This window comes from Neodiprion lecontei, chromosome 5, assembly GCF_021901455.1.
Source record: "Neodiprion lecontei isolate iyNeoLeco1 chromosome 5, iyNeoLeco1.1, whole genome shotgun sequence".
NCBI lineage: Eukaryota > Metazoa > Arthropoda > Insecta > Hymenoptera > Diprionidae > Neodiprion > Neodiprion lecontei.
This window is the reverse complement of record NC_060264.1, coordinates 12,136,171-12,150,569: the sequence shown is the minus strand read 5'-3', so window position 1 is coordinate 12,150,569 and position 14,399 is coordinate 12,136,171. Positions and strand designations below refer to the sequence as shown.

General features: G+C 37.5%; 1 protein-coding gene and 1 long non-coding RNA gene across 2 annotated transcripts; one reads left to right on the top strand and one right to left on the bottom strand.

The window, feature by feature from the left end:
* The first annotated feature begins 645 nt into the window (after nt 1–645).
* On the top strand, nt 646–11,931 carry LOC124294486. Its single transcript, XR_006904363.1, has 3 exons — nt 646–711; nt 7,176–7,180; nt 11,920–11,931. It is a non-coding gene; the product is annotated as an uncharacterized LOC124294486 (long non-coding RNA).
* Nucleotides 11,932–12,478: 547 nt separating this feature from the next.
* LOC124294768 (tigger transposable element-derived protein 6-like) lies at nt 12,479–14,158 on the bottom strand. The gene is made up of 2 exons (XM_046741739.1): nt 13,106–14,158; nt 12,479–12,967 (listed from the first exon to the last, which is right to left on the bottom strand). Exons 1-2 carry the CDS (start codon nt 14,156–14,158, stop codon nt 12,479–12,481), a joined length of 1,542 nt encoding a protein of 513 aa, XP_046597695.1.
* Between the last annotated feature and the right edge of the window lie 241 nt (nt 14,159–14,399).

The following is a 14,399-nucleotide window of genomic DNA, read 5'->3' as shown; positions in this document are numbered from 1 at the left end:
CACCTTTAATGATTTTTTACTCGAAAACGAAGAAAAACACCCCTCTGGAATTAATTCACAGGTTGTAGTACAGTTCAAGGAACATGTCAGAATTTTAAAAAAATTTTTTGATCGTGTCGGTCACTGTTTTAAAAATCTTTGAAAAATTAATTGTTAAATAAACAATTGATAACAACTTTTTTTTACCATTTCGTATTTTTTTTTAAATTCTATGGAGCTTTCCGCGTAATTTGAAAAAAAAAAAAAAATTGTATCTAATTTGTTGCCGAAGTTATGAATTTTTGAAAAAAATGGGAGTCTAATTTGTTATTGTTAATAAAAAATCGAATTTTGCATTATGAGATTCGCGCTTTGGCACAAAAATCTAACTCCCCTTACACAATCCACATGCCAAATTAAAAAAATATCTGAGAGATGACTGATCCGGTTGACGCGGAATAGCCCCATAACGAATTTATCAGGAAAGGAAAGATATTGTATCCAGAAAATGTATTCAAAACAATTTGCCCATTTTACTAGCACTCTGAGATGCCCTGAATGATCAAATGCGTGAAGATCTAAACGAGAAATTTTTTTTTTATCTGCAACACGGGTTTTATTTATTACTTTGTCGCACAAAAACTAAAATTTTTGGATTAACACTGAATATGTCTTTTAATCGGAGATCCTTTTCACGGGTATCGTCGTATTCTACCCAAGATTCTCCTCGACGTCTTGAAACTGCCGTGTAATGGCCTAAGAGCCTGCTATTCTCTCCGTCATCGGACGTAGGGGAGAGTGGCCTAAAGCGGGTAGGTTAACGGAAAACATCCGAAAATAGTGATTTTTGGGGTGATATCATTAATATTATCGATTCACTTTTTAGGGAGGATTATAAACTTCAAAATAAAAAATGAATATTGCATGATTTTATTCAAAATAATTTTTTATTATCAAAAATTAAAAACACTTAAAAAACTCGCTTTGCCCTACAGGGGGGCCTAAAGTGAGTAAGCCGTTCGGGCAAAGCGGGTAAGTACAATAACCTCTACAAATCTGAGCACATGTTAATTTCCTTAAAGATTACTATTGCAACTTTAATTGAACTTATAATTATACTTATCTTATTAATATTTGAAGTCACATTTGGTATTGTTAGTAGTAAAATAAAAAAATAAGAAATGACTAAATCATCAGACTAGCTGAATGTTCTTATAGAAAAATAAACTATGATTTTCCTATTTAAATTTTAAATCTCATTTGACATATTTGCCAACAAAGTATACGAATAAAAAAATGATTAAGTCTTTAGACTATTATCTTCCATAAGAAATAACTTCTTAAATTTTAATTTTCTCATGAAAATTCTTAATTTCAATTGGCATATTTGTCAACAAAGGACACAAATAAAAAATAATTAAAACATAGACTATTATCTGTCATTATAAAATATAACTTTGGAAGTTTTACTTAACGAATTAAAATTTTTAACTTATTTTTAATCAGTCTCCAATTATAGTCTTATTCATGGCATAAATCACAAAAATAGGATCCTCTACCTGAGTAATTAGTACAATTTTCATGAGCCCACTCTTGACAGTCTCCACACTGGATCCATTCCTCTTTCGGTGGATCTTCATAAGCTTCAGCACAGACAAGACAGAAAAATGCGTTCTCATTCTTTTTTTTCGATGCTCTTTGTTTTCTAGTTTTATTTGTTAGACTTGTAGAAGGATGTTTTTTCAACGTTTTTTTAGCAGCAGCGGCAGCTTTTGTACTAACACATTTCTTCTTCGATTCCTTCTCAGCTTGCATACTTAGGATTGGAGAACTAGTTAAAACTTCAGCTCTCTGACATTTGCGCTTACGATTAGTTTTATTCGGACTAGGTTTAGGTAACGGTCGAATTTCAAAAGGTTTTATATGAGTCGGCAATCCTTCATTTTCTGATTGAAGTGAATCTTCTGTTGAACATGAGGCTTTTGTTCCTAATGCTGATGTTTCGGATGTTTCCATCGATACGTTGATGCTTGTATTAATTGTTTGTATGTTTCTGCGACGTGTATTCATACGAGAAGTTTGAGAATAATTTTGTTCTACATTTTGAGTAGAGGAAGAGTTAGTAGCATCTGAATCATTAGAATCAAGACGATTCGTATCATACTGGCTCATTGATGCATCATCGTCGGTACTATCAACTTGAGGTCTATCTGTCAAACTAGATGGCAAGAAGTCGACATCAGTAAATACATGCCGATCTGTGGGCCATATTCCTGACGATTTGAATCCTTGAACAGCGTTTTGCGCAGTAGCTGCTTTTAAGTACGCTCTTCCAACAAGTGAAGCAACATCGTATTGAGAAATTATTCTACCCACATGATTACGTTGGAAAGTAGAAATCTCTTGCTCAAAATATGTTTTAAATGGTCCGTAAACGCAACGGTCCAAAGGTTGCATACGATGAGTTGTATGAGGAGGCAGCGACACAAAAATTATGTTATTTTCTCGGGCATATTCCAAAGCTTCAACATACTTATGAGATTCATGGTTATCTAAAATTAAAATTACTTTCTTGTCAGGAGTTGGACGGGTGTTTTCAACAAAATGATGGAGCCACTCTAAGAATTTCGGCCCATTTATCCATCCGTTATCTGTACAAGTAGCCACGGAACCAGGTGGTGATCCATCTAACAATCGAGCAACCATTCTTTTGCGACCAAAAATAAAATATGGAGGTATAAAAGATCCAGCAGCGCTGCAACAACAAATGACTGTTGTTAATTTGCCTCTTTCTGCACTCGAAATAACCCCTACTTGCTTTTTTCCTGATCTTGAAAGAATTTTTGGAGGCTTGCTGCTTGATGCATGTACGCCAGTTTCGTCCATATTATATATTCTAGTGGCATCAATGCCATGCTTCTCAATTTCACGTTCCAGCAAATCATAAAATCTGTATACTTGAGGTTTATTAAAACCTCGCGCTCTTGCAATTGATGTTGGCTCTGGCTGCCTCACAGTTAAAGTCGGATGTCGTTTTTTGAAACCTAAGTACCAGTCATTACCGGCGCAGCCATCTTTAAAAGAATGATTGATCTTATTCTTTTCAGCATATTGAAAGACAAGTTTCAAAAATTCATTTTTAGTCAAGCCATAAAAAAGATCATCAACTTGAAAAACGTATTCAAGTAACTCTGCTTCTTGAGCATCATTGAAAACTCTCCGATGTCTCCCTAGATTTTTACTACAACTTCATTTTTTCAGATGCCTTTGAAGCGTTGCAAGGGGAATGCCGTACTTCTTTGCGGCAGCTGAAACTGATGTTGTTTCGGATTCTTTCATCGCACTTCTCATTGCTTCTTCGGACCAAGCTGCTTGAGTCGTCTTCCTTTTATATTTATTAACCATCTATAATAATATGTAGAAAAATTAGAATTTAAAATGTATCAGGGCAAAGCGGGTATCTGCCCAGCTGATACTCGCTTTGCCCTACCCGCTTTGCCCGGAAGCACATTTTTATTAGAAAAATAATAACCTCAAATAAGAAACTAAAAAAACCCAGAATGAGCATGGAATCTTACAGGTGGATAGTGTTAAAATAATTTAGTAATATTGGCAATATAAATATTAAGCTGGTTTTTGACTAGTCACGAATTACATACCTTTAGTTTTTTTTAATAAATTCGTCAATTATTTTGTTATTTATCTGGTTACGCCATGTTGCACCGCCAGTGGACCGTTGGGACTAAATGAAACTCGGGAGGGTTCGAGTACTCACGGCACACGTCGATATAAGCGCATGCGCACGATGCGGCAGCAAACGAAGGCCTACCCGCTTTAGGCGACCTACCCGTTTTGGGCCACTCTCCCCTACGCGTTCGGATTGCTGGGCCCTTGTAATGAACAAGACCTACCAGTTCGTAAGTCTCCGATCGAGATGGTACAGGGTTTAGAAACCGTTTGGGTATTTGGCCAAGCTTTATTGGCCAATCGTCATTTTCGAAATCGAATACTTCGAATAGCACAAGCTCACCTACAATTGGACATAACGTTTAACATCAATATAGGAATGGTTCAGAAAAAATTGATTGAATCAATCCACATAAATCCCACAACATAAAACATATTTCAGAATATGTACACCAGTATATCAAGCATTCATAGACACGAAATTAGACTAGGTTAAAATGAGTATTAATAATGTTTAATCACGTGTTCATAGATACCAGACAATTCTTACATCGTGAAATAACGATTTATTTTTCGAGGTTGAAGTTATAAACGTTAGAGTAATTTAACCTCAGGGAAAAAATCATCATGGCCTTTGAAAATATGACATATAACACTGTTCGTTGAATCCCATTTTTCGTGTACTTAGAGCAAAAAAATTGTCTGCATTACGAGCGTGACGATTTACAACCTTGTGCGATCATGCCGAGCGCTCGTGCCGGCTCCGCTGAACTATTATGCGGCTGATTGCACCCGGGTGTAAATCTTCACACTCTTAATGCAAAACACACTATCATTCCTTCTAGTAGTAGAAAATCAAAGTGAAGGGGGTACACTAGTTGATTTCGACGTTCTCGTACCGTACATCTCTCAACATCCAAATCCACGTGTCTCAAACGCGAAAAATGGCCCAACAGTCCCATTGTATACGCAATTCTCAAGAAAAAATCATTCCAATACATTTTTATTTCACACAGAAATAAAGAAATACCATGGATTCGAGAAGCGGCGGAACTTATATTTCTGAGGTGTGGAACTGAGTGTAGGTGTGTGTGCGCCGAGGGGAGGCGAGGAAGAGGTTATTTTGGACTAGTATGAAATTACACCGTCAAACTTTTCAATCTTTCCTATATAAACTACTTTAATTTCACTTCGATGTACTTAAAGTTACTCTTCTGCATCGATCTTGCAGCATCGTTGATTTTCAAGTAATTGAAAACAATTAAATTTTTTGCAACTGCTGATATCTGAGGTGTAGAATTCCACGCCTACTAAATTTCGAGGTATGGAGTTCTCCATACCTACCGTAGTGGTTTCGCCGCCCCTGATGGATTCTACGAAATAGTATATTACGAAATAGTATATTACGAAATAGTAAATTCGTAGAATTCATGCAATTTTTTTATTGCTGCGGCAAATGAAAATGCATTGAACTGTTTTTTGTTTAAATTTGCGTATAGAATAGGTCTGTTCAGCCCATTGTTCCGTTTGCGATACGTAAACTTTGATATTTGGAGATGTATACATCAATGTCGAAATCTAACAGGCCACCTTCTAGAATGGGTATCCTTACAACAACTGTTTAGGTATTGTGGGAATCGCAAAAAAATAATATAACATGAGTAACTATTCTGCGCGATTTGAGTTGTCAGTTATACTTCTCACTGCGTTTTCTGGCAATTGAAACGCAAAATCAGTTTGCTTGGTTCATTGTATTTTTCTAATTAAATAAGGCCTTGGCACTAATTGTTGTTGAGACGATCATATTATCGTCATAGTTACAAGAAAGTATAGGAAGAGTAAGCATAATCGAAAAGAGCAATAACAGATTCTAAATTTTCCGGCCACAGTTGGACAAAACTCATTAGCATTTTCTTTCCTCTAACGTATATTTTTTGTAATGGCACAAAATAAAAATTTTAAAACTGGTATCGTTATCTTGGAGTACGTTTATGTTCCGAACTTCAACTCCATAAATAAATAAAATTGTATTACGTCATTCCTTGAGTTGCTAATAACATTTTTTACTTTGCCGTAACGATATTTTTACGACATTCGCAAGATCAATTTGTCTCGATGACTTGTTTAAAGTAGGTAATTATGTATGCAAAATTTCACCTAATGCCAATATTTTTGTTGTTTCCCATCCGGAGCATGATCTTAAAGAACATCTCTTTTGACCAGTGAGCCCAACCTGGTCCAGAATAACATTTTCAAATTCTTCTCCATTACATAGAGTTGCTCGTTGAATTGTTATAATGGGCAACGTTTTCTCCCGAGTTGGGCATCCATGATCACATTGTGACCTTTCTCTATAGCTGGGTATACTTCTAAATAGTACACCAGCCAAGTAACCAACATTTGTGGCGCAGTCAATTAGGCGGCATCCACCGCGTATGACGTCACTGTCCTTCTTAAAAAGATCAAGCAATATCGCGGCTCGTGATTTGTAAGAGTAAGCTCTTAGCCCTTTGTCAAAAATATCGAAGCACATCTTGATGAAAGGGTTCCCTTCCTTCGATTCTGTCATCTGTGATAACCGTTACACATTATGTTTAAACAACGAAATATCGAGAATTGCGTATGAGAATTTTCGTGAAACTAGATATCCAATATATTCAGCCAATGAGGCATTTTCCCTCAGACTTTTTTTTCGTTGCAAATATTTAGTGATAGTGATTCATTGCCTTTTCTCTTTCTTGGTTCAACCGCGTATAACTATTTACACTTTATAACACAGGGTGCTGACCGACCGACAAAACTGGGCAAACTGAGAATGGTTAGGGAATTTTGTCTATCGGAAAAAGTCAGGGAAAGACGTATTTTTTTTTTTTAAATGTGTTTTCAAACGTCAACTATGCTTCGTAAATTTAGCAAATATAACTTTCGGAAATGGCATTTTACAGTTTCTGATTATTTGTGTAGATCGAAGCAATACAATGTGTTTTTGAATTGAAATTCATATATCAAAGGTGCACAATTTCGGGAGGTTTTAGTCGTAACAGCTGCCCAACATTACCGAAGTTTCGTGAAAAAAGGTCAGGGACTTCTAAATTTGTCGACGGAAAAAGTCATGAAAAATTCACGGAACTTTAACTGATTGTGAGCGAAATTATCACCAAAACAAAAAGCTATGTTTTACTTACTGCTTCTCTCAACAATGGCCAATCACAGATCGCAGACAACATTATTTGGAGGAGACTATCGAAAGCACACGTATTATAGAGGCATATGTTTTCGTTTCCGATTTTAACTGACTGTAGCGTGCCTGAATTGCCGTTTTTCATAATTGGTAACGTGATGTGTTTTTCGAACAACAACTTGTCCCTGACTTCATCTGCTCTCATGCCCAAATATCGCGCCTTTCGTGACTTCATTTCCGATGCTTTACCATGGCCCCGCCAATCTTCTACCTCACGTGTTGCAAGTATTTGCGGCACGCTTCGCGTACGGCTGCAGGCAACGCAAAGTCGACGTTATCCATATCCTTCTTCGCTGTTTTCCACAGGGATAGAACATTGGCGTAGAGCATGTACTGATGTTTCGCATATGACACAGAAGTGTGCACCTGATGGCTTTCCATGAGTGGTACATGCAGGACATGAATCTAATTCAACAACATCGGGACTATTTGTTTTTTCTAAAGCCTTAGACGCTGTCGATGGTATATCCTCAATTTTGTTAGATTTCTCCTTCACGCCTGAATCGATGTTGAAAAAATTTTAATTAAAAAAATAAAATTACTCATTACTTTTATGATTTGTCATTAAAAATAACCCAATCACCAATGACGTTTCTGCAGTATACTTGAAAAAACTTTAATTTCAACTCACTTTTGTAATGTGTCAATGATTTCAATGAGGAATAACGTTTATGATGGCAAATTAAAAAAAATTACGGATTACTCTTGGATTGGGTAATTGAATTTGTTTAAACTATCTTTGTGATTTATACATATATTTGGAGGAAATTCAATTGAATTTATCATTCTAATGTTATTAAACTCACAATATTAATATATTCCAACAAACGGATTGAAATTTGATTGAATTTTTTGAAACATACGTTAATCACAGAACTAACTAGTCGACCGTGTAGTTAAATTAAAAATGTAATTAAAAACTCACGACATTGATCGGAATATATTTTGGATTGTGTTTCTCTGTCCCTGATTATGTCCTCTATTTGATGTCTAGGTACTGACGAATCATCTTTACGAGCTAATTTAGAACTAGCTATCTTAATACGGTCATTTATATAGTCTACGTGCTTCTGCAAAAAGACATCTGCCCGCATTGGCGTTGCACAATATTTTAAGAGGTGGGTCTTGATTTTATTAAACTCTCCCTCTACTGCAGCACTGGAAGCCGGTACACGGCCGTAGCCAAACTTATCACGAAAAATGTTTGACCAGAGCGGGATCAATTTAACGTCTTTCAAAAGACGGTCTGCTAATCGCGGAAGATAGTGAGCATTTTCACGATCACCAACCTCTTTTAGAGCGTCATTCACTTCCACTTCAATTTCTGCCGCCCACGTAAACCAATAGCTGTTCGCCGAGTTATCACTCATGACAATTTCATCTACAGCAGCAGCGTCATGATAAAAATCATTGCACTATGAACCAACAAAACGTGGAAAATTAATGGAATTGTACGAATAAGTTTTAAACCAACACATATGTCGGTGATTAGTAAAATTAAAGCTAATTAAATTTTTAATGTGAATAAGAAGCTACTCTGCGTGACGGTAATTATTTTGATAAAAAAAAAATCTACGCACTTCGACTGTTACACCCTCGACCAAATTACTTAACCTCATTTTGGTCTCATTCGATCTTCCAAGCACAGTCTCTTGTCCAATATCTATAGTCACTTCAGTGATCAATGTTTTCAAAGCCGATTTTGCTTCCTCGCATTGCGACCTCCGTCCACAAGTTAAACCACCGTCTGTCTCAGAGCGCGAAACCAGGATTATATTCTTCACAATGCTTCGAGCTTCCCAGATATCTCGTTCAACTACTAACTTCCCGATTGCAGCAAGATAAAAGATTTTAATGCGTTGAGGAATATCTTTTAGGAATGAGGAATAAGTTTTTATAAAATGAGCGACGTCAATGCGTACGTAACACGGTGGCAGCTCATCAAATCTGCATGCATCGGCATAATTTTCAATTGTGCTGCATGCTGTAAACGCACGTATTACTGCAGTTAACAGAGCTCTACTGGCATCTGTTACTACCTCACGAGGAATCGGAGCCCCAGACCGGATCCACTCCATAAGCCAGAACTGAATCGCATTGGTATGGTGACTCTCGGATATCATCTGACACACTGAAAACTGCTCTCCATCACAGTTAATTACACACTGGTATAAAAATATGTGTTTACAGTGTGCTTTTTCCGGCTTCTCAATTTTTCTTATAATACTTCCAGTGGCATCAATTGCAACGGAACAATTACAATTCGCTCTGAAGCTCTGCGTTTGATAATTCGTCCAGTAATGAACATGGAATGGGTCGTATCCGATGTTGTGGACCACATTCCTCAGATGAGTAGCCTTCATAACCGCAATTGCCTTCAATGGGTCCCGATCCAAATATTTGTTGGCGATATATTCATATTTTGCAACACCAAGAACTGTTGCCGAATAAAGGTGCGGTGGTTCTGGATCCCCTTCTGACATCAAGTCGTTTGCTTTTTCCGCCCGATAAACGTGTACGGCTTTGTGCATCAAATCTTTGGCTACTACTTCTCTGATTGGTGCTCGAAGGTACCTTTTACCACACGTACCAAACCCTTTTGTCACGGTACAATTGAAATAAATATTATTGTCATTTTCATCGACATCTCGTATGACACAGCGAAGTTTACTTCCGCAATTGCACATACCTGTACATCCAAAGAAAACGATTCCAAAACATACAATGGATAATACACTTGATTACGTAATTCATGTTTCTTTTGATAAATTTGAGAAAAAATTTTCGGTTTCGTTGTACGGGAAAATTTCTCATCCAGTAGAAACAAATTTTAATGTCGGAAATACGATAATGGAGCACAATCGATTTTTATAATTCTCAAGAATAATAAAAAATACAAAAATCTACTAGCAAATAAACCATACTGAATTATCTCCTTACAGAGAAAAAAAAATAAGTTGAAATAAGAAGTCGAGTTGAATTAAAACAAATATACATATTTTGAATCACAGGAAATACAAAAGAATGAATTTAAATTCTTTCAAATTCACTTAAATGGAAGTGAATTATCGAGAAAAAATTAAAACTCCTGAATTGAAGTGAATTAAGATGAATTAAGGAAATTAAGTTGAATGAAAGAAAGTAAGAAACAATGCAAATGAACAGGAAATACAAGAGAATAATTTAAAATTTTCTTAAACTCACTTGAATTAGAATAGATTATTATCGAGAAAAGGTTGATATTCATGAATTGAAATAAACTAGGTTGAATTAAAAAAAAAAAAAATTAAATGAACAAAATTAAGTTGAATTACATGGATTTACTTAAATTAATTCAACTCGGAAAATTATTGTCTCACTGAAATCTCAAGTTATTTCTCCTTCGGTTTAGCAGCTCGAAATATGTGGGAAAAACTTTGGTGGACGAGTAGATGTATGTACAAGACGCACGGTGCACGTAGCTACCTCAGAGACTAATTGTCCTCATTCGGTTCTGGCCTGCGGCGTTCGGTTGCTAACTTAACAATTCTGATGGAATGAAGATAGGTACGTTTCTACTGTAGGAATTATATCGCTCGAATAATAATTATAACATGATTCAACACATTTTTTCCGAAATATTAGCATATCAATCTCGGTACTTCCGTATTTCTATTGGTAGGTGAACATAATTTGTTGTAATAATAAAGAAATAATACGTACCGTTTATGGAGCCAGACTTCGCATCACCAGACAGAAAGTGATTTTGGAAATTAAAACCACATTTAATGCGAGTTGCATCCCAAATTCTGTGGGTAATCATTTCTTGCCATTTACCCGGTTTCAGCACCTTTTGCTGGCGATAACCTCTATTTTTTTTGTCTGTACGTTTGTACAATCGATCAGTAACTAAGTCTTCGAAATTGGATCGCAAAACCGGAATTGTGAAACTTAGACACTGAGGATCTTGTTCTTCCAAAGATGCCTCGCAAATAGATGAGGAATCAAAAACAATATCGCTGTGGACGCTATCGCTCGCCGGTACGTCAATATTCGAATCCTTCGAATATCTCTGTAAAAGTTTGTCTCTGACTCCATATCTGTTGCACGTAACAAATACATACAACGACCTTGAGGTTATATTATTATCAAGTTTACATGATATTAAATCCCATATTGGTTTAGATTTTCCAACCACTTTTTTATTCGGCAACAATATTTCGTCCCCGTGCTCCAGTATTATATCAACGATTATTGTCTGATTGACTTTTGAGGGTCGACCACGCGCTGGATTCATTGTTAAATCAAAGCTGATGCATTCACGACAAGAGATTCAAAGATACTGGAGCTGATGCGGAGGAGAATATGGAAAAAATCAGCAGTTAAGGGGAAATGCTAATTTAGTTCGGCGGGGATAAGAAACGCCGAAAGAACGCCGGTTTCATTGACTAAGACTGGGCGGCAAAGATCAGTAAGGAGACGCTGGAATACATTGTAACACCGCCACACTTGAATCTATCCAACCTCCTGTATTAAATATCACAGTCAAAACAAAGCAGGCATGAAACGAGAGGCGAGTGCGAGATGTTATATTTTGCATACATCGAATTTAATATCACGGTACGACATGTCGACGGTATTCCTTGTGGTATCGATCAAAATTATTGGATTATTGAATTACTAGTACCTAGAATCATGTCCCCCTTCGGATCATGGGTTCAAAAACGAATCGACGTGGAAAGTGCCGGAGAGGAAATATAAACATAAACAGAGAACTCTTTACGCGATGTATGGGTTATTTGCACTTTCTCAAGTATCACGCTGCTTTTGCGGCCGAAAAATGAGGCCCGCGGGCCCCTCAAGGCGCTAAGGGGTCTAGAATAGCCCTCAGTCTTCTAGCGATATTAGTCAAGTAAAGCCGGTCTTTCCTCGTACATTTAGAATAAAAGCGAAAGTAAAGATTCAATTTGCTGCGTTTAATATTATTTTTAATTCCATTTCTAATGGAAATCAAAATAGTCCAGTCCAGATAGGTCTCAAAATCGGTCGACTTGGACATAATTCCAAGTCATCAATATAAATTACAAGTTCTGAGATTTTCAGAAATATGTGTGTTATTCCGTTATTGCATAAAAAAAAAAAAAAAAACATTACAGGGTTACCTGAGACTGAATTACAATACGTGACCCATTTTTACTCGGCCTTGAATGATATTTGGATTTTCTTGTTTTTCATGACATAAACAGTTACAGTGAAACCCCACTTATACGTATTTCAAGGGGTACGCTAAAAATTACGTATAAGTGAGAATATCGTACAAGTGAAATTTCGAATTTTGGAATATACATATAACCCAATTTTGTATGTTCCGAAGAAAATCAAGGTACATTTCGAGGTTAGAATCATACACCCACACACATTATTGAATGAACGAAACTCGCCGCAATTAATCAGTAATATGTATTTGTATTGTACATATTGCACATTTCTTACATTTGTCTATGTATCATATATATTATTTAGTCTTAAGTACGGATTAAAAACAATCACAGTAAAATAGGAACAAAAGTCAGATAAGGAAAGCTGATTCAGTTATTGAGGTTTGAAGAAGCTGTCAATGGTGGCTTGTTTCTTTTCTGCCAACGAGCAATCGTACATGAAACGTTCGTAGTCACTGACGAGTTGCATGCCTTTACCATCGATAACCTTGGACATTATATATCGCTTTGTAATTTCCAGTGCCGACAAAGCTTCACAAAATTTCACCGGGACTTCTTTGACAGTTTCGTCTATTTCGTCCGAATCCCCGTCTGAGTCTTGCGCAAGAATTTCAGTTACAATGTCATCGTCATCCTGTACCGCGCATGTACTCAAGTCTTCATCGTAATGAACGAAATCCTCGAACTGAAGCCCAGCACACACTTGTGCCCAATCTCCGGGCTCTTCGAAACCCTCAAGCTCATTCTCTTCGTTAGAAGAGGCATCGAGATCATTCGCCTTTACGACTCCTGCATTTTGAAAGCACTTGGCAATGGTGTCAGACTGTACTTGGTTCCATGCAATACCGGTCAGTTGCATTGCCTATAGACAAGAAACAAATTCCAAGATTTAAACACTGCCTAAACATCACGTGTCGGAAACATTCTTATTTGAATGCATAATACCGATTTTATAGGCCTATGTGCTTATGTTGAAAATTTCCAAACATCACGAACTCACCTGCAGAACATGCAAGTTCGGCATCGTTTCTCCCGCGTCGAGTGCCGCGACTGCCCGCTGTACCAGCATCTTGCGGTATTTGGCCTTCAAAGCAGCGATGATTCCTAAATCCAGGGGCTGCAGATGGCTTGTACAGTTGGCCGGAAAAAAAGCCAGTTCAATGTTGCTAAAACGGAGTGCCGGGGGGTGAGCGGCACAGTTGTCAAGCAACAACAAGACTTTCCTCTTCTCACGACGCATTCTGTTATTCAGCTTATCTAACTGCGACTCAAATAATGCTCCAGTCATCCATGCTTTTTTGTTTGCTGCGTACTCTGTAGGAAAGCTTTTTACGCCTTTAAAACAACGCGGCTTCTGTGATTTCCCGATGACCAAGGGACGAAGTTTATCGGAGCCATCTGCATTCGCTGTTAGAAGCACCGTCAGTCTCTGTTCACTCTGTTTCCCTCCGTGACAGGGGTCTCCTTTTTCAGCCAATGTTTTAGATGGTAGGAGATTGAAAAACAGACCTGTCTCATCGGTGTTGTAAATATCTCGGAGATCGTAGTTCTTTATGATTCGAGGCAAATCGATGTTCTTCCACTGCTCTACAGTAGCCTCGTCGACACTGTTAGCTTCCCCGCAAACACTTCTGCCGGTTATGCCGCAACGTTTTTTAAATTTGAACACCCAGCCAGCCGATGCTTTGAAGTCAGCAGTTACATTTAATTTTTTTGCAAAAATTAAAGCTTGCTCTTGCAGCATTGGACCACTAACGGGTATGTTCGCGGCCCGTTTTTGTTGGAACCATGTGAGCAATGCTTTGTCCAAGTCTGAAAATCGGCCCTCTTGAGTTCGTGTTCTTTTCTCGCCTAAAGGTCCTGCCTTAGACGTACTTGACCTAATGTCTGCCGAATTGGCGATAATTGTCATCAGTGTTGAATATGGAAGACCGAGCCGCTTTGCAACACTGATCTTCGGTTCTTGTGGGTTATCATGTACTTCCTCTAAAATTTCCAGCTTCTTCTGCAGCGATATTGCTTTTCTTTTCCTCCCCCCTGCTGGATTTGCCATGACGTACCACGATATTGGGTGACACTACACACCAGAACACGCCAGAACTTGTTCGAGACAACTTATACGCGAATACGCATAAATTGTAAGCCGCGGCATCTAGCGGTTGCGAAGCGAAACATTAGGCTCAGCCATCTAGCGGTAGGATAATGAAATACAGTAACGCGAGTATCCATCAGAAAATCAGCTGTCATAATGACGTATAAGTGAATAGAAAATACCGTTCGGGAACCGAATAAGT